The 25916-nt window shown below is 32.8% G+C and overlaps 1 protein-coding gene across 1 annotated transcript in view; it reads right to left on the bottom strand.

The window, feature by feature from the left end:
* LOC118181355 (kin of IRRE-like protein 3) overlaps window positions 1-25916 on the bottom strand; it is an 832813-nt gene that overhangs the window by 191776 nt on the left and 615121 nt on the right. The window contains exon 6 of the mRNA XM_085813987.1: window positions 9179-9469. Coding sequence (XP_085670113.1) covers window positions 9179-9469 — 291 coding nt within the window. The remainder of the gene's footprint in view (window positions 1-9178; window positions 9470-25916) is intronic.

Below are 25916 nucleotides of genomic sequence, written 5' to 3' on the forward strand. Positions count from 1 at the left end.
TTGTATAGTATCTTATATCAGTTGGCTTTTAGTACAGGTTAAATATGTTAATTTTTATTCATTCTAATCTTTTAATTAGCTTTTGTATTGTATTGTATTGTAATATTGTATAGTATTGTATGGTATCTTATATTCGTTAACTTTTATTCAGGTTAAATATGTTATTTTTATACGTCATAATCGTATAATTATCCTTATAGCATGTTTTTACCACAATACCACGGGATCAATTGTATTGTACTGTTATTGCATTCTATTACTAAGTGTGGTACGAGTCCTGTACCATAATTGGTAGTAACCAATGTATCGACCTTTGTATATCTTAAACACAGTTGCATGCTAAATATATTTTGTAAAACATATTCCTTTTTCCTAACTATTGTTGTACTATAGGGATTGAATGCGTACCGAGATCAAATTATATTGTACGCTACCTACCTCTTCTGTTTCATATCACTACCTGCGGTATTGTAGCATGACTTTGTCATAGCGAATATCTAATTTATTACACTGACTTTCAATATGTTGCTTTGTCAAAAATATGTACTTGACTATGCAATGTATCCCGAAGATTTGCTTAAAAGAGCTGTCATATGGAACGGTTATTTTGTAAAATCTTGGAGAAGGCTGTGGTATTTTTAATTAATCAGTGTAAGCATAATATATGCCATAGCCTGTCTATTGCTTGGAGATTATTGGAATAGTATCCGTTAAGTTTCTATTAATAGGGTTAACTATATTATCAACAACCGCACAGCAGTAAACAATACAATTAACCATCCTTTCTGCATCTACCCGAAGTATTTTGATTCTTAGACTATGACAGATAAAATAGAAGCCTAAAAATATGGTAGACAGTTATTTCTATGCTTCATTATTTAACCACAAGCTTGGAACTTGTTTGACAGACTGTTGCTCCTCCTTAGTTATGGTGAACTGAGAATATATTGTAACTATTATTACTACAGTAATAAGCTGTTTTATATATTCGTTGATTTTTTTTTTTTTTTTGTTTGTTTAATATTGGAAAAATTTTTTTAATTCGAGGAAAATGATAAAATGTGTTATTTTTAACGTCCTATTGAAAAAGTTGTAATTTAGTTTGAAAACTAAATATACACTGTGAGAGGTCCCATATTATTTTATCTTTCTCCTGCAATTGTAAATTCAGAGTTTGCAAATGTTCCATGACATAAGTCAAAAACATTAAGTCTTGTAACCACTCTTCATCGTCAAATTCTGAATAGGTTATTTCCTTTTCTTTTAGAAATGCAATTATCGGATCAAACAAATCTACAAAACGATTTAATGTGTTACCATCTAACAATGGAAAAGAAATTAATGTCATTTGTAAGTTCTTCGACCGTTAATTCTTCAAGGAAATTTTTGAATCGTCGATGATTTTTTTGCATTGGTGCGAATTTAATTTACAATGTGTAACACTGTTTTCATAACATCACGATAATTTTAATATTTTGTAACGAGATGTTCTCGGTGATTTATGCAGTGAATCGGTATGAATTGTGGAATTTGAGAATCATCTCTTAAAAGCCCAATCAGACCGATTTCTTTTACCCAACATTGCCGGAGCTCCATCAATTGCAATGCTTAGAAGTTTATTAAGAGACACATCAAAAATGTTTATTATAGAATCTAATGCTGTAAAATCCTAGTATACGGTGCAGCCTTGGCGCGAGTTTGAAAATTATCGCCAACACCAAAAATGATCCAATGAACGTCTATATATATATATCCTATATACACACATAGTATATGTATATACTCGTATATGTACCGTTTATACTGCTCATCATAAAGTCGCCAAATCCCTTGTGCACCGGATACTAGGATTAAACCTCTAATACATTTTTAATATCTACACCGCGGGTTGATTCTTGAAGTGCTACTAAATAAAATAATAATAATTCTTCCTTAACAACGAAGTCAGGTGAAACAAAATGTATGAAAACTGCCAATTGCGGAAGATCTGTGATATCTGTCGATTCGTCAAGTGCTAAGCTGAATGCAATATAGTTCTTCAAATCATTTTAAAAATTATATTCAAGAGATGTGTTCATTGCAGTTATGTGTCGTTCGGTTGTGTTTTTCGAGATGGGAATTTGCGAAACAACTTTCTGCAATGCTGCATTATTCGGATCTAAATCTTTAAGTACATCTTCCAAGTTTTTTTTAATAAACTCTCCCTCTCCATACGGGCGTTTTGCACGAGCAATATTCCAGCCACATTATTAGCTTGATTGCTAAAGGTCATCAAAATTGAGTGTCGTATATTTAAATTTGATTTTAAATAAGCAAGTTTATCTGATCTTAATTTGAAATTTGGTGGATACTGATTAAAAAACTGAGGATGATTAGTTTCATAATGCCAACGTAAATTGCTAGCTTTAAAATATTTGACCTTAGAATTATAAATAACACATAATGCTTTTCCGTTATTGTCAATAAAAAAGAAATTCTCCTCCCACTCATTATTAAAACTTGAGACAATATATTTTCTTGCTCGTATTTTCTTTGTTTTTTTTTTTTTTTATTTTTTATTTTCGTTCTCTCTCGTCATTTTTTTAAAAGAACTGGAAATAAATAAAGAAATTTAGAAAATACGAGTTTTGCGTTATTAAAACAATAACAACACGTGTTACACACTAGGAAACAAATTATAGTTAACTTACCAAAAATCTCAGATTACAAATTATATCTGTAGCAAGAGTGATACAAATTGTTTACTCCAGAGCACAATGTCAACTATCCGTTGCAATGAAAGTTTACAAATTCAAAATCAGTCTAAGTCGGTCGATTACGTAGATCGTAGTTTGTCATTCATTGAGAAGCAATCGGCCGGACAAGGCCTTGACTCCCATATGTTTCTCATAATTCACGAGGCAGTCGAAGGGGAAGAAAATCCGACGAACGGAACTGTTACGCCTTTGTTTATGTTCGTTCGCGCAGTTTTCGTCATTCTTAACTTGGAAGGAAATGGAAGGTCATTCTTAACTTGGAAGCATGTCATTCTTAACTTGGAAGGAAATGAAGTTTGTTACAACGTTGCACTTAGTCTTTCATATTGGTTGTCAGTGATTTAAAAGACATTTTAAAACACATACGGAACGACACAAAAATGAAAAGGGAACTCGGGTACATTTATCGAGAGCCCCAAATAAGGCATCAAAGAGCCGCAGGTTGGCCACCCTTAGCATATATAATGAGTTTTTGCTAAAGTTGTTTTCTTAAAATAACAAAATTATTTTTAAGATTATCATGTTTTTCCTACGAAATATTAAGAAATGAATTAAGACACAATTTTGGGAGTTGTGCACCGTTAGCTTTCTGTTTTTATTCCTGTCACATACCTGTTTGTTAAAATTTCAAAACTATGAAGGAATCATGCAAACAAAGACTAATGTAAATGGAATTTAAAGCTGATTATAATAGGGAAATGATTCTTATTTCAGAATGAGGATGCATATACATGGTCTGAGCAGTTTCTCAAAAATGTAATGTTAGCCGTGTAAATAGACGGGCATAGAGAAATGTTAAAAACGCGTTGGATTATGTGACATTAGTAAACGTTTCATAAAAGGTTTCGTTGCCTCTTCGACGACAAAGTGTGCGATATAAGCAAGTTACACGGCCTGAAGCTTTAGCTTGCATGAAGCATAATGCTTCATTGATGCTCGTGTAGAAGCAATTAACTCAAAAGTACCGAGTAAGTCGTATATCTAGCAATCAATGGACCCCAAAATATTACGTCAGCAGGGATTTATGACAATTATCCCGCATGATAGTTACGGACGAATTGCACTTTGATTTCCAAAGTTGGCAAAGTTTTAGAGCATTGCTACATGCATGACATTCCCAGCTTCAATTGATCCCTGGCGTCTATTGCACCATGGACTGCACGCATGCAGTTCTTTGCGCAGAACTGCGACTGCATCAAAACCACAGATTCTGCTACTACTGTAGGTTCAGTAACACAATCAATGGCATGCCAGTATGCAAGAGATAATTGGTCCTGTTTAATTCTGGTGCAAAATAGTTGAATAAATGTTAGATGATCCAATACATGTTAGAAGGTCTAGGCAAAAATGCTGCATTATCAAGCGTCATGACCGTCAGATGTGATGATCTGGGGCACTACTGGATATAATGGGCGACTTCATCGAAGAACTGAAAGTACTTTCATCATCAGCAGCTCCATTAGGGTAATGGAACTTGAAGTCGTACTTTTTATCCAGTGCATTCCTCGAGGTATGTTTAAAAACAGGATAATATCCGTGCGCATATTGCTATTACTGTTTATGATTTCTCAAACATGGTTGACACCAATACTTCATTATTTTATACATTCACCAGATATCTCGCCATTTGATCACGTTTAGGACTTCATTCAAAGGCAATGTGCTTGCGACACATGTCTTGCAACCAGTACGCATCAATTTTGCGGTCGGTTAGAACAATGCAGAATGCTATTTCTCAGGTCATCATTGCAAACCTATTTGAGTCAATACCACGAGCAATAGGAACACTTATTGCAGAGTTGGCAACTTCATCAAATACTGATGTGGAGTCTTTGATATTTTTATATTACTTTTTAAATTTATTCCTATTCTTCTATCACTTCATGTTAGTACATAATATAAATTTCATTTAATTCTGATGACGCTATTGTTATATGCCAAATTTCGGCACCAAATTTCGAGGGTCACGGTACCAAATGTTATATTTGGGTTTGTTGATAAATGTTATATTTGTTTGTTAGTTGTTGTACCGCAATTGCTATTGTGTCGCAATAACCCGTAGTATTCTAGCAAAGAACTGAGGGTAAGATGCGTGAACTAGGAAATAAAATATAAAATTTAACTTACCCCAAAATGACAACATTGACTCGTTGAAACAATTCACAATTTATTAATTAGCCAGACTGTAAAAGATATATATAAAAAAATATCGCATTGCCAGACATAAAACAACTGATACAAGGCGCACATGAAGCTGCTCGTGAGTAACAGATGAAGTCCAGACAAATCGTATTTCATCCGCGAAAATAATGTCCTTACGGGAATAGCACATTTCAGTAGAGTTATCTACATTAAAGTTGCTTACGTTTTTGATGAAATTAATTCAAATGCAGTTACAGTTCTAAGTCTTAGACCACGAGAATTAGCACGTGGCTCTGTGACTTCTTGAAACGAACAAAAGTCTGATGAAATTTCGCGCAAAATATCTTTTCGTCACAAAACATTATCAGAAGAAAACATCATTCTCGAGAAGCTGCCTTCCAGGCAATTGACCAAATAAGTTCCTTTAATATGGATTTAATTCGATGAGACTGCAAAGATGAAAAATAGAGCGAGAAACTGGTTTCGTCCTTCAAACTCGCCTCGTGGTCAGTCCCGGTTGCAGTTAACATCTCATGTGGAGGCTTGCCTTCACAGCTATCATTGTGTTACAGTTTTATAATCTCAGGAGTATATTTAGGTTATTTTTTTTATTTTATAACACAAATAATGACCTGGCGTACTAGATGTGAATTATAATCTGATAGGATAAATTACATTTCATTTTTGGTTTCTCTTTAAAGAGATTTCATTTTCATTTTCTTTACCTTCAATAAATTCAAATATTCGTCTCTTTAAAGAGAAACCAAAAATGAAATATAATTTATTATGATATTTCTCTTGAATTGCAGGATATACATAGCATTTTTTCTAGAATAGAAAGCCTGAAACATGAAATAACAATTCAAAGATGTATGATTTAAGGATTAAAAAAATGAAAAAAATACTGTTTCAATCTTAAACAGAAAAAGTAGAATGATCATTAATTTCATTTCTAGACTAGCAAGAAATCATTTACTGGAATAGGGGAGAAAAGGAAGGTAAAGAAAATGAAATGTTGAGTTGTTACTCCATTTTTTTTTCAAATGAATTCAGTGTGAAAATAATTTAATTTCTCAGAAATATTTTCGAAATACAAAGCTGTGTTGTTACGATAGCTGGTGTGTTATATGCATATATAAACCATAAAATGAGCAAGAAAACTATTATTATTAACAACGTAGTTGATCTAAATGCTAAGTAAAATCTGAGTTTATGTCTATAAATGACCAAAAAGCCATTTGCTACATTTTTAGGCGTTTAACACATTCATCGCTGCAATGACGCTCTTTTGTTTTGTTGTTGTTAAATTTCGGGAAAACGGAATAGTTTGGACTGGGATGACGCTGAAACGTAAGTTAATAAATCGCTAGAACACCCAATAATGTTAAAAGAAACTTTGCCTAAAGAACGAGTTATCCCTTTGCTAGCACTTTAGGAATATTATTGGAAGACGAGATATCTCGTCCGTAACAGTGAAAGTGTTAACACTTCTGTATTTATTATTCTAGCTTTATTTAATCATAATGTCCAAATCATATATTTTAAAGCATCAGGATTAATTTCATTTTTATACCAAATTTAATAATGAATAGCATTCTTTATCTAAAAATTCCAAAAATTAAGGATGGCTCTGGCTTAGTCTTATGACAATTTTCAGCACACTTCGTTCCTTACATATTCAATTTTGTAACTCAAATTTGTACAACAAAGAGCAATTTAATTTTTTTAATTTGATCCGAAAGATGCTGGTAATATTAAAAAAAGAGTACAGAGGAAAGAAGTTACTAGACAAAACACATGACTCTGTTGTTGCAATAAAATTAATTACGCTGTTCTGCCTTAGGACTTAACTTTTATTGAGCTAATAATAAGACCATATAAATATTCAAATGAATCGCGCTCAAATTGGTTCATTGTGTGTAAACAAAGAAAACATATTAGTAAGAATTAAAGAATTAAGAGCTACAGGATCCTTATACGAAACAATATAATTGAAAGAAACTCTTTACGAATTGGGAAATGTTTGATTTAGTAATAAAGTTACACTAAATATATCTCATGTGTTGTAATGTTTAACTAAATAGGTAGAAGAAGGATGTTAGAAATAAGTATAATGAAGACTTTTTCTTGAACTTCTTTCAGCTGTTTCAGAATGACATAGCAGTTTCTCATCGAAAACAAATGTCTTCTGAAAATGTAACGATTAGCACCGCACTTCCTATTTCTGATGAGCATGGATGGCGTTGAAATGGAAAATAAAGCCCTAAGACTATTGAATAAAATTCTTTAGAAGCATGTTTACAACACGAGTTGAATAAAATTCTTTAGAAGCATGTTTACAACACGAGTGTCTTCTTCCTAATGGCTATACGCACGCATGTTTCCCAGATCTCACCTTACTGAGCACGAACTAGAGAAAAAAAAATTCTCATTTAAATATTTGTCTAGTTCTACTGAGCTGGAAGCTTTCAAATTAGTATCTAAATAGATATTTCAATTAATATTGTTGCATACTACAGGTTCGTGAATTTGAAGAAATTGATTATAACAACTTGATGAAGAACCAACACACAATTTATTCGCCAGTATTACACAGGACAGTTCCAAAGACACGTTTGCAGTCATCGAAAAACCCGCTAAAGCAATCATTAACACAGCATTCGGGATATAACGGTGAAGAAAGCTTCAAAGCAAAGCACTAGCATCACAGCATCACAGTTCTCGACTCTGTATCTCTATTGCTGGAGTCGATTGCTCTCAAGCTAATCTCTTAACTCAAGGCACTCAAGATACTCCGCGTTCAGGCAGAATATATATTGAACCTACCTAAATTACGTTGGTAGGTTGGTAATTTTCAAGAATATTCTTGAGAACGCGTTCTAGAATGTTCTCGCTCCGTGTATGGTATATCGTCAATTTTGTAGCCAAATATCGACAAATGGGCGATTTTGCGCCAAATCCTGCAATTCTGCCTTTTCCTTCAACTTCCTGGTAACCTAAACTAAGGGGGGGACTATCTTACCGCATGTGTGCATTTCTCAACAATATATTTATATACATACTTGAACATTCCCTTAAAAAAGAAGTCGTTCTTCGTATATGACTGGATTTATTTCAAAAATTCCCTTAAATTATAGTTGAGGATTAAAAATCATATAATAATATTGAATATCCAAGAACACTTTGCGATAAAAGAAAAATTTCGTAAAATTATTTTGAATAAAAAATATAATTTTTGTATTAATTATTTGAAGAAAAAAACTTCCTACTCAGTGAACTGATTTCTTGTTTCGTCATATCAGAACATAATTATACAGACTATTTTAATGAGTGCACTTCACGACTAAATATTAATTCAACAAACAAAAGATTGCAACAATTTCACACGAAATCTCTTCACTCACATTTACATATTAAATACTACAATACTATATTTCATTATGGAATTTCAGTAATTTGCTATTTGATGTTACGTACGAATCCATAAATTTATTAGTTTAACTCACATACAGTAGAAAACAAAAATGCCTATGTCACGTGCTGTCTACTGTTTTTAAATAGCAGTAATCCTATCGTTTTGAAAAAACAGTCTTTCGTGCTTCAGAAAATTCATTTAAGAATACTAAAGGAAAGCAATACATAATTCAAAACTAATTTTCGGTATTCATTAGTTTTGAATTTTGTTGATGTTGTTTGAGTTATGTATTTCACGAAACACGTAACTATATTTAGGATATTACGTAACTATATTTTGAAATATTTAGGTTAATAAGTCTCTTTATAGTTTTTGGACCATGCGAAATTTGGATGAACAGAATTTGGTTCATTGCAAAATGTTTAGATAATCACTTTTTGAAAAGTAGAATCAAATTATTTAATAGGATAGGAGGCAATTCCTAAAATTGAGGTGTCTTAAGTACTTCTCAATGCACATTTAATATAAGTTATAAACATCAAAAGTTAGCAAATATATTCGCTTGCTTAAAATTAAGTTAATTAAAAATAAAAGCTTAATTTCCTTATACGTTTTCATTAAATGCAAATGTTTCTACAAAATTAATAATTTCTCTATGAATGCATTATTAAATCAGATCTTATGTATAATATTCATGACAAAACTGATAACTTCGAAGAATAGTATATTAAGGAAAGCGTAAGCAAAATGCTATACCAGGTTTTGCGGATAATATTTACTTATTGTATTGAAGGCTTATTATATGTGATTGAATTAAATCTGTATAAATCATGGAATCACATAGAAAGCGAAAATTGGTACTCACATTGTACTCTCAGATACACATGGTTGCTTTCACCCTGGCCTTCACTGTTAGTTGCAGTGCAGCTGTATCTTCCTCGATTATTCCTATTGACCTTTTGAAGGACTAAAGATTGATTACTGATGACCACACCAGCTGTCAAATTGTTCTGCAAATCGTATCCCTCGAATCGCCAGCCAGTTTCGGAAACCCAGGGATTAGCTCGAATATTACATTCGAAATAAACATCCATGTCTTCCAATATATTAGAATGACGAAGTTTACTTCCCAGTCGTAAGTTTAGCTGCGGCACATCTACAAAAAAGGAATCAAATAAAAAGGCTTTATAGTACCAAATAACGGAAATGTTAATGATGTCAATGTCTTTTGATTAATAACATACACAATTAAACTCGCAACTGATTTTTATTATTTTATAAGACTTCTTCAGCCATATTAAATTATTGTAGTATTCAGATATAATCAATAATAGTAGTATTCAGATGAGTAAATATTCTTCTGATTATAGAGACATGCTTAATTAGATATTATACCAATCCACAAGTACACACTGATGTTAAAAAGATAGGTCTGCGAAACACTGACAGTTTCGTAGAAAATTTGATGTCCTCTGGCAGGAAAAGTGTTTCTAGAAAATGACTTAAGTGTTTTCTCCATTAGTAATAAACATATTTGAAGTTTTCTATGAAAGTATTGGGTCATTCCAAAAATTAATGCAGTTATTTTTAAATATTGAAGCTAAAAGCTGGAGGTCGCTTGTATAAATTACCTGCTTCAACGTACTATAAAAGCAGGTAGTAATTTTATCTTCTAATCTTAGTGAAGATTTTTGAAGAGTGCAATTCGATTTTAAACTTATGTTTTCAAAACTAAATGGGAATGGAAAAGGGCATATTTTACTTTCCGAGTTAAATTAGATAATTATTAGCAGAATTATAAATACAGTACACGTATATTGGACAATAAGTTTAAATGTCAGCGGTGGCCCCCTACAAATTTTGAACGAAAACCTACAGCCCTAGAGGCCAACATGCCCCTTCGTAAAAGATGTATGTAGTTCGAGAAGCACGCCCCAGAAATCCTAGTGGAGCAAATTTCCTTTGTAACTATTAAAAACTAATATAGAATTTAAAAAAGTGCATTTTAGGTTATTGTTTTTTGTTGTTTTTTCCACAGCTTTAGCTGCCATTTGCCATACAGTTGGTAAAAGTTTTCCTGGAAATTATAATTAACCTCTAACGGTATAATGTGCTTTTTATTGATTGCCAAAATTATTACAGTATGCTGTTTATTAGTGCAAAAAGTTAGTTAAGGTTCTTAACGAACGTTGTGACACTTTTTGCTGATAATCTATTCTTAATTACATAATTATTACTATATAAACCGCTGGCTATATTCAGAAGTATTCGTAAAAAGCATGAAATTCTTGCCAAGAGCTTTCGCAATTATGCTTGTTAATATAATCATCATTATTAGTATAATTGCAAAAAGATGTTCTCAACAACAAATGTCATGCACTTAAAGCTACAGATGTTTTCTTTAATATGGCTTCCCCTTTTTTTTCTATCTACATACAAGTATAACATTTATGAGAGAGAATAATGACACATCATTCTATTTTTTTGTTACGTGAAGCTGCAATGACAAAATCAAGATTTAATTAAATATAAAAATTAAGATCTTTACTTATGTGTTTGCTAAAAGTAAAATCCAATAACTGAGTATCAATGTAATTAAGTATATGAATTATATGCAACGGATCTGTAATAGGCAATCAACGGTAACGATAATGCTTGTAGTTATATATATGATCATAAAAAAATAAACAGCTGAGAATGATGATATTACAAAGATGAAAGAATATGGATACATAAAAAATTATAAAATCGAATATAATTTACTTCGATCTTTCTTTCCTTCCTTTAAAAACTTACACAGAATAAAGGAGATCCTTGTCAACAAAATTATGTACTCATGCTATGATATTATATTACCTTTAGTACTCTTGCATAATATCTCATTCGTTTTCTACGCCCGATTTATGCAAAGTGGCATTATAGTTTCTTTTGAGATAACAGTTTAATGGCAAAGCGACATGATTAGTTTTGATCATGTGATGTTGGGTTAGAAGTAATAGATGAAGCCTGTTATGACTTTTTTCCCTCTGCATTAAAAGAAAAGGATACTTTCAACCAGTAAAAACCATCCCTCTGGCGTCTTGTTTTAGTGTGGAGAAATTAGTCTCAGTACGTTTTGATTAACTTTTGTAATAAATGAACACAAAAATTAAAATAAACCATATCTTTTGCGATATTAGAAACTGAAATATTATCTCTGTTCTTATACGCCTGAAAGAATAAGTATATAATGAAGAGGAAACTAATAGTTAAATTTGATTACTTTATTATGTAAAAATTTATACTTGTCTTAGTAAAATAATGTACACTCATCTCCATAAATTAAGGATAATTCGGAGTCACGTGGAAATCGAACTCTAAAATAAATATATCACCTGTAAAATCACTACACACATCTTCAAGAATCATATGGAAATTTCAGGAAATTACCAGATGACACCTATGGTACGTCACAATGACGAGAGTGTAAGAGAGTGATATATAAGGAATACAGGCAAAGAAGTCAAATTGTTCGCAGGCGCTTTATAAGCATTTCAGTGCAATAACCGAATAGTTATGTCACAGAGGACGCATTTGGATGATTTTTTACGTGGTAGAATTATCGGCCGTCTGGAATGTGGGCGTACCCAACTGGAAGTATCAGACGAACTTGGAATTGCCCAGAGTGTCATCTCCAGGCTTTGGCAACGGTTCCAAGATGATGGAAATGTGAGTAGACGTTACAGCACTTGTCGCCCCAGAGTTACAACGCCGAATGAGAACCGGTATTTGGCATTTACTGCCAAAAGAAACAGGCGGAGCACAGCAGCTTTCTTCAGCCACTGGTACAATTTCAAGGCAGACCGTGTACAGACGCTTAGGGCAGATTGGTCTATATGCTCGTAGACCTGTCCGATGCGTTCCACTTACTGCAACTCACTGTCGCCTGCGGTTAGCCTGGAGTAGAGAGCATGCATTGTGGACACCGCAACAGTGGGCTTGTGTGATGTTTTCCGACGAGTCTAGGTTTAGCTTGCAGTCTGATTCTCACCGGACTTTCATATGGAGAGCTCCAGGTACCCGTTACCACCAAAAAACATCACTGAACGACACCGTTACGGTGGTGCAGGAGTGCTCGTTTGAGGTGGAATTATTCTGTGTTCCAGAACTGACCTGCATGCTCAAATTGGAACCATGACAAGCCAAATCTATCGGGACGTCATTCTGGAACAATATGTACGTTTGTTTCGGGGCCGCATGGGCACACAATTTGTGTTTTATGGATGACACCGCCCGTTCTCACCGTGCAAACATCGTAAGCGAATGCCTTCAATCGGAGGATCTCACCCGTATGGACTGGCCAGCATTCTCACCGGACATGAATCCAGTAGAGCACGTGTGGGACATACTTGACCGACGAGTTGCAGCCCGTCAACCTCCTCCTACATGTCTACCGGAACTTCGGAGAGCATTGCTTTTTGAGTGGTGTAATATCCCCCAAGATCAGATCGATAATTTGATACTCAGCATGCCTAGGCGTTGTACGGACTGTTTTACATTGTCTGGGAAACATACAATGTATTGACAATCATGTATGTACTTATTGACATTGAATGTATTGACTTATATTTCGACTTGATTGAGGCATGTGCAAGGAATAAATGAATTGTTTGATTTACTACGCAATGAACAAATGGGACAGAACATTGAGCTTTCATTTATATTATAAAATTCATACAAGAGACTCCCATCTCAAATTATTGCCTATATTTTATTTAACGTATGTATTTAGAGAACATTTATCGGAATATTTTAAAATTTGTCATTTTGAGTGGTTTGTAAGGTTTAGATTTCAACACTCAGATTTAAAATAGACTATTTATTAAATAATTATTCTTTTTCATCGCAGCGTTAAAATAACACTTCATACGATAAGCTTCAACTATTTCATGAACGTTATTGGACATTAACAACGTTTTCAAATGGTTGAGGTTAACGACAGGATAATTATATAGCGCAGAACAAGAAAGTAGCTCGTCTTAGGATGTATAAGAATTTTTAAAAATTTGAATACTCTGAAATTGAGAAAATAGTTGCAAATTATGCAAATTAATATTCTTTATTAAGTAAAGAGTGATATATTAAATGTGCTTGTTTACAGAATCTAATGACCGAAACTATTTTGAAGTACGAATTTGCAGGAATAATATTTACAACTCAAATATATTGGGTCAGTCCAATAAATTCTTGCGCATTTTTTGGTAAATTTTTAAATAATATAAAAACGCAATTTAACATTTTAATCAATTATATATTTTTCTTCATTATCTACAATGCCTCGCCATCTTACGGGCAAATGTTTTGTGCCATTGCTGTAGAAAGACTCTGGTTTTGATGCAAAATAAACTTGAAAGTTCATTTTATACATCCTGTTTAGGATTTAATATTTTTACCAGTAAAAAAGAATTGTAAGGCAAGAAATAAGTGGAAAATCACTTGGGTCAATATATGGGGAGTAAGCAGGATGTGGCAAAAGCTGTCAATTAAATTCACTAATTTTTTGTAGCGTTGTTCGAGCCGTATGCGGTCTAGCGTCATCATGATGAAACAACACTTTCTTGATATTCACCAATTCTGGGCGTTTTTAGATCAATTTGGAGTTTTGACGGCAAAGTTGTTCACTATAAACTTCTGAATTGATGGTTTGATTTGTTCTAACAGTTCAAAACGTCCTGAACGGGTTTCATCATAATTGCTGCTTTTTCTAGCTCTAAATTTTTAAAATCATTCCTGGGCTGTCCTTACACTAATAGTGTGTTCAACATGTACACTATTAATTTTTATCGCTGCAAACCTGGCAGATTCACCACACGAAAATAAAAAATGTAGCACATCACGTTTGTACTGATTATCTATATTCATCTTCTATGGGTACTAAAATGCGTTCGATATTTACGAAAGTTGGTGATGAACTGAATAATATGTTATTCAAACGATAACAAGTTTCAACACTTTCAAAATTGTATTCTTTTAGTAAATGCGTCATAGTGATTTCCACGCATACTCTTAATGCGCACGAACTTATGGACTGACCCAATAAATAACACATTTTGCACAAGTTCTTGCACAGAAGTTTCCAGAAGACTAAATATCGTTTTAATAGTCGCTGATGGTATAGCTTGCTCTATGGTTTCATAATTTCCTCCAGAATTTCGGAAGTTGTGTTTAAATAACTTCCACATTAAATAAATGAAACAAGACTTCAAATGTTACTCGACTGCTTACATATGGTTAATCATTCCAATTGTTCTTTCAAAAGTTTGTCGTCACTGCTTTTAATTACCATTTATTAGTCTATTTTAACTTGCCTCAATTAATTATCCAATCCCAATCATAATATCAGTCCTGCCTTAACTATGCCATATTCGAATTAAAAGTTTATTTAACAGCAATAGGTGTCACATACATTCAATATTATATAAATATATAGAATATATGTCACATGCATACAATATTTACATAATATAATAAATATTTATAATAATCAAAAAATAAAAATCTGCTCACATTACCAGATTAATGATGTAACGCTGCTAGCCATACCTGACTAGAAAAAAGCGTATGTATCAAGCTCAAATTCGATCATATACTTAGAAAATCTATTGTGTAAAGCTCCAGGTTAGGTAATTATTACAGCTCTATTTTATCCTCCCTTCTACGAAATAAAGGAAGTATATCAATCGCGAAAAATTTCGGGTATCATATTTCAATGAAAAATTAACTTCAACCGCTCTCGAAACTATCTGAACGACGTTTTTGCTTAACATATGTACGTGTGTACGTACGAACAGACTAAAGGGCTGTTTTTGCTAAAAGGGATTGTAAAATGGATTTAAAATTAATTCAGAAGATATTTTTTCTTGACGTCTGTACGTATGTATATATCTCGCATAACTTAAGCACAAGTAGCCGAATAACGTTGAAATTTTGTATATGGGACTACTATAACATGTAGTTGTGCACCTACCTTTGTCGTTGCAATCGGCTGCACCAGTCGAACATAAATATATATTGTAATCATGAAAAATTCCGGGTATGGTATTTCAATGAAAATTTCCATTTTGATTGCTATCGAATGCAATTTAACGTTTCTGCACGTAAGGACTGAATAAAGACTCCTTCCCCCCAAACGGATTACGAAATTGATTAAAATGGATTCAGAAGAGATTTTTTCGTAACGTCTGTATGTACGTACGTATGTATGTATGTATGTATCTCGGTTAAGTTTTTTATGTCTTTAGTTAATCTCATGCAATAGTTGTAGAATTATGAAAAATCTGAAAGTTGTTTAAGTGCGGCTAAGCCTGATTTTTGGGTACCATAGCAGTCACATCTGTTTACATTTGAAACTTAGCAGAATAGTGAATTAAGTCAGTTTCTGCCGCTTCACTTTTTTTGCCAAGTGGGACCAAAAGTAAACTTTCACTTTTGTGCATCGAAAAATTTACTTTTTTGCCTGCTGGCCGAATTGCTTCTTTTTGCTTGAGAACTCTAATTTTAATTGTAGAATTTTTTAAAACTGTTTTAACAGTATTTGGTGTTTTATTTTTTTCAACTTTTAATGAAGATATTTTGAGGTTTTATGCATTTTTGCCTTACTGTGAAGTGAAAACTGAATTAATTAAATGAGAAATCTATCTCTAATGAAATTCTAGAAAATACGTTTAAATGAAATGCAGCAAAAAAAGAGTATAATTTAATGTTCCGTACAAGGAAGCTATGTGGTGTCCGCATCAAATTTCTAACTTAGCTAACATGCTAAGAAAATTACGCGGCTCTGTTAAAAGGAATTCGTATGTAAAATTTCGTATGTATGCATTTATTGCAAAAAGCAAATACATAGCCTAACTGCTAATTTATTAAATTTTTTTTTACAAGAGTCAAGTATATCCTCAACACATGAAACTAATTCCGTTAAAATCTACCTCGTGTTTGGCGCATTATACTTATTTTTGGTTTTGCGCCAATAATCTTACTCTCACTCACACTCAATTCCGATAAAAATTCTTTAAGTTGAGCCGTTAGATTCGCTCGCGATTCTTGGGCTCGGGGTTTCCCTGATGTAAATTATTCATTTAGTAATGTTTATCAATTTGGTTATACATAGACATGCCTCTAATGTTTGTGAACAGAGGGAAAATACAAATAAAATTATTTTCAGTTTTACGAAAATATATGCTTGTTTATATAAGTGAGTCTTTTGGAGTATAAGGTATTTTCTGCTTCGTTCCTGCATGCCTTCATAGTGTAGTTGAAAGCCTACTCGAAGAGTATGAGGGAGGTCCAGGGTCAAGTCCTGGCGAAGACATTGCACATTTTTCACGTCTTCAGCTTCATCAAAAATCCTAACGTCTCTCCAAGTGCCGACCTAACTAAAAGTTGGTGGACGATAATTCGACACCACCATGGTTTGGCGAATGGATCACCTCATCACCAGTACCCCTTTAAAAGAGAAAGTATATAAATTATTTTCTTCCTCCTTCTCTCCCCAAAGAATGTTGTCAAAAGTAAGAAGCATGCATGAGGAGGAAACGCAGCTTGCATTTAAATTTTAAAATAATAGAACATTTACAGCACTCCAAAGTATAGCATGATTTCGGTAAACGTTTCCTGCTAAAGAATACTTTTAAGAAGATAAATTCCCATTTCGGTCGTCCCGTATTTTTTGATACCTTGAAACAAGCTGCAGGGAATACGTGGATTACCTGTAATCAGGAATCCAAAGCAAAATTACTTGGATAAACAAATGAACTTCAGAAACATCGCTGTTTAAAAAGAAGGCCAATAGAAAAAAAAAAAAATAAATAAATAAATAAATAAAAAAAATAAAAATAAAAAAAATAAAAAAAATAATAAAAAAAATAACTAGATAAAAAATTAAAAATAAAATAAAATAAAATAAAATAAAATAAAATAAAATAAAAAAAAATAAAAAACAAAATTTGAAATGTTTCAGATTTTAAATTACGTCCAAAGGGGCGTTTTTTTAACATTTTGTGTGTTACCTTTCTTTATTAAATATCATGTTCCTCGCACTTAAACCACAAGATCCAGTGCAACAACAATATCGCAAAATAGTTTTAAAACGAGCATATCTTTAGAATTTCCGATACAGAGACTCACGCGCTGGAGATAAAAATGTTTTTTCTGCACAACGTTGCCATTGCTCGCTTTGAAATCCTTGAGTTTGTTAATCAAAAATTCGTCAAAGTTTTAAAAAATAGGAAATCGATCATAAAACAAATTTCAAATTTCAAATTTGGTCTTCCACATGCTCATATTCGTTGGAGGATTACGTTATTCAAAATTCGATGACTCTATGTACCGTTGTTTTATCACAATACGAGAAATATACATACATTTATGCAGATTTATCATTAATTAATTTCTTCAAATATAATGCAGGACTCTAACATTTTGTGGCAACAGTTTGAAAAGTGAACCGACATTTATGAGTCCGACGCAAAATGCCAAAACGAAACTAATAGTCCTTCGGGATTCAAATCCCTTTGGACTAAAAATGCTTGAAACACATTATGAGGAAACGGCGAAAGACAGTTTAAAACCATCTTAATATTATATCCGAAACTGCATAGATTTAGCACTAGATTTCTGCAATAAGCTAATGCTGTATATAAAAAATGTATACATGAGATGCTTACATCATAATTAGAAATCTTTTTCTCATCAAAATGAGGGTTTGTAATCCAAAATCCTTATTCTGCAATAATTATAAATTATAATTTTAGACTAAAGAAATTTTAGATCTATAAAAGTATGTCTTTCAAACAAAGAGATGCGTAAGAAATTCATTAATTTATGTTCCAAACTATATTTTTCACTGAAGAAAAATAATGCTGTCATATTGTGGCATCTAAGTTTATGCTTTATTAAAGAAACGTTAATTTAATTTAATTCCTTTTTTATGTCTCTTTTCACTACGATGTTCGGTTTTTCCAGAATTTATGAAGAGTTCGAGTGGCAAGCAGTTTTATTATAAAATGTCGAATTTTACTATAAGAGTGTAAGAGTTTTAGCCTGCTTCTGTTGTTCTGATGATGGGAGAAAAGCCTGTTCTTTGCTGGGATTATTTTAGGCTGTAGTTCGATCGTACTTGGAAAGTGCGTGTTTGAAATTCTCTCACGTATTTTATAGTATCTGCATACGTTAGATTCCTACCCCTGAATTTATGTCCTTCGTGAAAAGAAGTTTTCTGTTAATACAAGGACCAGGTTGGCTGGTAATTTTATTATGAACAGTTTAATTTAATAACACACAAGAGGTGAAGTAGAATAAACTTAAAGTGTTTAAATATATGTCTTTATATTTGATGATATAATTTACGTAGTGATAATTCGATACTCAGAACAAACGTAACACCTTGGTTTTATAGTATTGGACATCGCAAAATTAGTTTAAACTCATACCAGGTGTTACAATATATGCATATATGTCTGAGTGTGTATGAGTGTGATATTATAGTTTTGGCGGAAGTTGAAATCAATTCAGTAGCAGTCGTGGTGGAGACAGAGATAGGAGATAGTCTGAAGATGTTGGGTACTTGGAATGATGGAGTTAAAGCTAAAGTGGAGAATTGAGCACATAATTTATTAATTTCCTAGGACATATTCTTGATTGATTCAACATTGTGGGTGCTATAAGCACAGCACAAGTTCTATATATGCAGCTTACATATTAAATAGCAAAATACTGGTAAGCGAGAGACCTGGCCCTTTTAGGCATAAGCAAGCAGGAAAAAAGGATGCGCAGTTGGTTGCAGTGGTATATATAGCTCGAAAAGTCTTTATCTGAATCCCGAACAGCGATTGGGCAACAGTTCACAACAATGCGGATTACTGCAGATAAGAGATGCACAACAGAGACCTTGAAGGGGGTTGTATTTAAATTGAAATTGGAAATCAAAAGGGCTTTTATTATGAATTTTTTTTTTAATATCTAACGGCGAAAACTTCTGGATCTGCCTACGTAGTTACCCTACTGAGACAAAATTTCAAGTGTGAAATAAAATTACCAAAATCGAAAACAAATTAGAACATATAAATAAAAGCGAAATCACGAATCTTCTGAATAAAAAAAAAATCAGAAGAAAGAAATATAATATTTTTGATGACGTGATGTAATTATTAACTGCAAATTTTATTCATATATATGGCAAAGATCGACCCAATGTAAAAGTATTCCCACATCTATTGCATCGCAAAGCAATATCCTGTGATTGATTTTTTGTTTTATTTGTTTTTTTTTTTGTACTGAATTTTAAAAATACATTCGCTGTTCATTGTTTTAATCCATTATTGACTAATGGAGTTTCGCTTAATTTATTTGGCATCAGGAAATGAAAGCAATAAACCTAAAGTCATACCAGACTTTGTTGAAAAAATCGATAGAGATAACATTTTTAGAGCGAGGGGGATATACATTTGAACAAAAAGGGTAAATTAATTTTATTCTTCGCGTTTTTTTTTTTTTTTTCAAATGTTATAGCATTAATTTTTTTTTCAGTGTTTTTCCAATTGATGAGCCATCCTTTTCAATAAAACTGAGCCATAAAACCTCCTTGCTGTTAGGACAAATGCTTTGGCAAAATTTCAATTCTATATCCTTTTGAAACCCAGAAGAAACTAGCTGAAATTAATATTTATTTATACTGTGCTCGTCAGATAAATTTTCATATTAACAATCAAAATAAGAAATTTTGTTTATATTAATATTAAACACTTTAAAGCGTTGATGTTCAACGGCTTCCACTGACTTTTTTTTTTTTCTAAATGTATAATGTATTTTCTCCGATTTCTTGGCATGCCTTAATAGTATGGGTGTCCAGAAGTCCTCGGTTCGATTCCCGGTGAAGGCGTTGCTAATTTTGCATGTCTATGGCTTCGAAAAATATCCTAATGTGTCTAAAGTGGCGCCCGAACTAAAAGTGTGTTGGATGATGATTCTCCTCACCCAGGATTTGGCGATTGGGTCCCCTAAAAACCACAGTCGCCCTTTAAAAGGGGGAGTACATAGGTATTTCTCCCGCCTTCTTGGCATGCTTTCGTGGTGTGGTGGTCTGCATGCTGGGCACGTATTCCAGAGGTCAGCGGTTCGATTCCCGGTGAAGGCGTTGCTAATTTTTCATCATCTTCGAAAATAAATCCTGATGGCTCTACAAGTGAATAAATTTTCTTTACAATGTCTTCAGAACAAGCATAATTTTATTTTAATATAAACACCATTAATGTATATTTCAACCACGCATACGTCTTACATCTTTTTATAGTTTTGTAAAGACCTTATTTTATTCTAACCAATAATTTTCAGTTTTGCTTTCCTTTCCCTTCTGATTTCAGTTTCTTGCCGTAATGTAAAATTTTATGACGTAGTATACAAAATCTAAACCAGTTCCAGAAGCAGCATTTAAGCTGCGTTTCAAGACTCCGAAAAGAGTATAGTAGCGGAATAAGTTCCGAGATTATGCTGCGAGTTTGAAATTAGTCGATATTAGACACCTATCAGTTTATACTGATATTCCAGGCTCGGCTTTGCTGTGTGCAGCCGATTTAGCAGTTTATATAAGTTAGTAAGGAACCAGTCATTAGCCATTTAAATTTATTGTGATTCGTTACATTTTTATTTTCTCTTAAAATTAAGTTAGCCACAAGTGGTGGTAAATTATCAGCACAGAGTGCATACATCTATTTATTTTAGTTCAAGAAAATGTTATTTAAAAACAAAAAGTTATTAAAAAGGTTAATAAAAATTTATCTGCTGCAGTAATTATTCTTCAAAGATGTAGCCAGTATTCGCTACTTCGTCTGCTACGTAGGGTCTACATTGTATGCTTCGAAAAAGTACACATAGACTCTGTTATTGCAACATCATAATTTAAATAAAAAATGTGATCCGTATAAGCAATTAAAGCACAACTTCAAATCTTTAGAACAACCATTTTTCTTTACTTTTAACAATACCAACGTTAAAGAAAAAACTGGTAGCTATGGTAACGCTTTGTGACTGCGCAGATAGTCTCGCAGACGATTCTCAGAAACGATGTGCTAACACATCGCAGCGAAAATACAAAAATTTTAAACATAATTTCTGAAAAAAAAAAAAAAAAAAAAAAAAAAAAAAGCTTGTTCTCTTTTTTTATTTTACATATTGAATATTCTTGTTCTATAGAATTGTGCTTACTATCTGTCAAAAATAGTTTTTCAGCCATCAATAAATGAACAACATATGGAACGGATCTTGACACTTTACAGATATTTTAACACATTTAATTTTCGTTTCAGCTTTGCATTTCCGGCTCTTTCTAAAGTAAATTACAGCTGTGTAATCACGAACAGTCTGAGCTTCACTTATCTGAGTAATTGTTCTACTAAAAGTTATTACAATTTGTCTTATCTTGACCGCTTAGGAAAGTTTGCTGTCGAGATATATTTTCACATGATTAGTCCATTTACGTTAGTCACAAGTCACATTATTTTCACATTATTAGTCCAAGGGGCAATTTGCCCTGAAGGACTATTAATTTCGTTTTCTCATTTTGCGTTGAAATCTATAAACGGCGAATTACTTTTCAAATTGTTGCCACCAAATATTATCGCCCTGTTTTATATTTAAAGAAATTAAATAATGAAGAATCTTCATAAACGTATGTATGTTTCTCGCATTGTGATAAAATAAAGACATCTAGAGACATAAAAATTTGAATAACGTAATCTTTCATAGAATATGGGCATGTGGAAGCCCTAATTTGAATTTCAAATTTGTTTTATTATCGATTTCATATTTTGTAACACATTAACGAATCCTTAGTTAAAAAACTAAGCGATTTCAAAGCGAGCAATGGCAACACTGTACAAAAAAAAAAAAAAAAAAAAAAAAAATCTCCATCGCGCGAGTCTCTGTATCGGAAATTCTAAAAGTATGCTCATTTTAAGAATATTTTGTGATATTGCTTTTGAAATGAATTTTATGGTTTGAGTACGTAGAGCATTATATTTAATAAATCAAGGTAACACATAAAAAGTTAAAAAACTCCCATTTAGATGTAATTTAAATTCTGAAACTTTTCAGATTTTTTATTTTTTGTTAAATGTTTTATTCATTTATTTTGATTCGCTAATTAGCAAACGTACATTATTTTATTGTTTTCTAATGTGTTATGATAGAGAATTGATATTGCAATATTACCAATATTGTGTATAAACGCTGAAAATTTTTACGATAGTGAATTACCGCTCTTTCAGCTTTAAAAAAATGGATAAGATTTTAACATTCGCTTAATGGTTATGTTTAGTAATAGAAAAATGCGCCAGCTTTCTTTTGATATAAGCGGTTGAATCACTGCAGAAAGTTAGATTTGGTTACCTCAATATAGAAAAGCTCCGACTTGGACTGCCTACTTTAGGGAAGGGATACCATCGTGGAGGACTTTCTAAGAGAAACAAGCTCGTATACATAAAGAATAACCACTAAAACCAACTCTGAAGCCAGCCCGATCTAACAGTATTCAACAGTCCTAACTATTCAGGCACTGATAGGACAATCATTACAGAAGAGGATATAAATGACAATATTCTTATTTAAAACTAAGGAAAAACCTTTAATTTGACGTAGAGTAAAACTGTATTGAGGGCGATCAGACACAGGTTATAGAGTTTTATCTAACATACAGGCAAAATTGAAGTCGCTTTTATTTTATTTTATTCCTTAATTTAAAATTTTATGTTATGTCTCTTTCAAGTAAGTATACTGATGCTTGTAGAATTACCAAAAAAAATTAATTTTTCCTATGAGGTTTACTAACAGTTAAAATAGAGAAAAACCGTTTAGGCTACAGTAGCTATAAAACCTATTGCAATCGAAATGTTCTAAAATGAAAATAATTAATTAAAAACTCAAAAATTAAAACGGCATAAGTTTTGAAAATGATGAAAATGAAAATATCTGCATTAAATTAAATTAAATAATAAAATAAATAATAATAATAAAATAAATTTAAAATAAAATTAACTTTCTTAATAGCAATTTTTATTTCTTGTTGTTGTGACCGCACATTCTAATTAAATTTTTAAATCTGTATTTTTTTAAAATTGTATATATACAATGCTTTAATTGGAAATTGCTCAAAGTGGTAGAATTTTTTTTTCTTTTCTCTGTTGAATGATTTCTTTAACATATTATTTCACAAAGTCAAAATGTGGAAAAGAGTAGTTTTAATCAATTATTGTTTCGAATGAACCGAATATATATAAACTGCGTACTATATCCTAGAAAGGAGACGTTAGCAATATATGCTTTAATAAATTTAAAACTAATCTTAGTAACTGCAATTACATGAGAATTTCTTCTTTTACTACGCTGAAGAAAATGGTTTATAATTCTGTTCCTTTATTTCAATTCTGATTAAGAAATAAAAAATATAAATATTAAATCAGATTCGAATATTTTCAAAGGAATGTTTTTAAATTAAAATGCGGTACATCTAAGTAATTAATATATACATTAGTAACATTTTTATCAGGTATACTTTAGGTTTAAAGGTTTCTAAAATTACCAATTAGATGAAATTATATCAACCAGATATATTTATTTATTTCTCAAATGCCAGTTACATTGGCCGTTAAACTCCTTGCTTGACAATAGTGCTGAAATCTACAAGAAAAATTTGTCAGTGCTTCACACTCGTCCAAATGTTCCGTCATTGGCCGTCCACTATTACATAAAACACATAACGGCGAATAAGCTAGTCCAATGCGAAATAAATGATGTTGTAGACATTCATGTCCCGTCAATAGTCTAAAAGATGCACCCGCAACTGTTAGCCGGGTGGTCAGAAACAAATGCTGGGTTTGTTGAGAGAACACTCCAACGCTTGCCCTCACAAAGCCTGAGTGGCAAAATCTCTAAAAGGCTTTTGATATGGTAGCGATGTAAGAAGCTTAGCCCCTTTTTCGCAAGCATATCAGCCATCTCATTCCCATAAATACCGCAGTTTGAAGATACCCATTGAAAAGATATCTTTGGGAAAGTTCTTCTATGACTTCCTGACACTGTTGAACGCATATGTTCTTACACGTTTGGTAAGAGGAGATGGCCTGTATTGCTCAAGTCGAATCAGACAGTAAAACAGGCCTCCTGAGCGAGCTCTGTCTCAATGATAATTGTTGGAGAGCTACATGAATGGCTTTATGTTTTCCATAAAAGTGAGTGGAGTAAGCCCCTACAGATATGTAGAAACCGAAGAGCTTGCTAAAAACTCCAGCTCCAGCCCCCTGAACCCTATCGGTTAAAGAGCCATCCGTATATGCATGTACCCATTCCTCAGCCGGAAAAGGTTGCTCAATTGTTTCCAAAGTTATAGTTCTTATTTGCTCTGGACTCATTTCCTTCTTATCTACTTTCATTTCGGTCCAATCGCACATCAAGGAAGCTATAATCCAAAGGATTTAGCAAAAACAGCAGTGCCGGTTTCAGTGTTCTTATATGATTGCATTGTTCTAGGCGAGAGACACACTGCAGAAAGCCATTTTGTGTCTTCAGATTTCGTTGCTTATTATAAACATAAGTCCTCCAATGAGGGTTACTTGGTAGACGAATAAGTCTCTGGAAAAGGATGAAAGCATTTTTTTTTAATAAGGTTTGTCATTGATTGGTTTCAACCAGATATACTGCGAATTAAGTCAGTTAGATATAGAGGGTAAATCTGAAAAAGACGGGCAGAACTTTACGGAATGATAGAACGCAGCTACACAAGCAATATTCGCCACAGAATGTCTCGGCGGAACGCAAAAGTGCCTGGTGTTTTCGTAAATACAGGTCAGACCCTGTCGCGCAGGTGTGAAGCCTGCATTACAGTTGGCAGAATGTCTTTTGAGCAGTTTCAGAAGCATCTCCTTTCATTCTTATGCTAATTTTTGACACATTTTTTTTCCAATGGCGGGTACTTGCCTATAACGACATTGGCCACTACTAAGGCCAGAAGGGGTGGCCATTTTATCGTGGAGGCACCTAATAGTCAGCCACCGTTACCTTCTATGAAGGGACAGACAAATTTACATCCATGCCTCCTCCGGCATTTTTAAAGGTGACAGTGCAAAACTACGTTTCAGCTTTCCACCGATTGCACTCTGACCATACATTCTGTGACGATTATTGCTCATATAGCTGCGTTTTATGCCTCCGGTAATGTTTCGCTCACTTTTTCAAATTCACCCTGTATTATTAGAAATTATGTAGACTATTAAGAAATAATATACCGATTTTAAATTTCTGACTTTGTTAAGCACTGCACATTTTGAATTTTAATGCAAAGTTAAAAAGTCGAGTAAAACTGCAAAAACTCTGAGATCGGCAGTTTTCTCGACCAACTGAATAATACATTAAATATTTCATACGGCGCAGAATAGCTACATTTCGCAGAACTGGCAATTCGTGAGGATAAGTGTGGGTAATAAATATTTTGATAGCAGAAGTTAATATTTTAAATAGAAGTAAAACAGTTTGATAGTGAAACGTAAGGGAAGAATATTTGAAGATTTAGGATACAGCCA

The sequence above is a fragment of the Stegodyphus dumicola genome, chromosome 3 (genome assembly GCF_044657685.1).
Source record: "Stegodyphus dumicola isolate Sdum_Otavi_A_Nest chromosome 3, ASM4465768v1".
Taxonomy (NCBI): Eukaryota; Metazoa; Arthropoda; class Arachnida; order Araneae; family Eresidae; genus Stegodyphus; species Stegodyphus dumicola.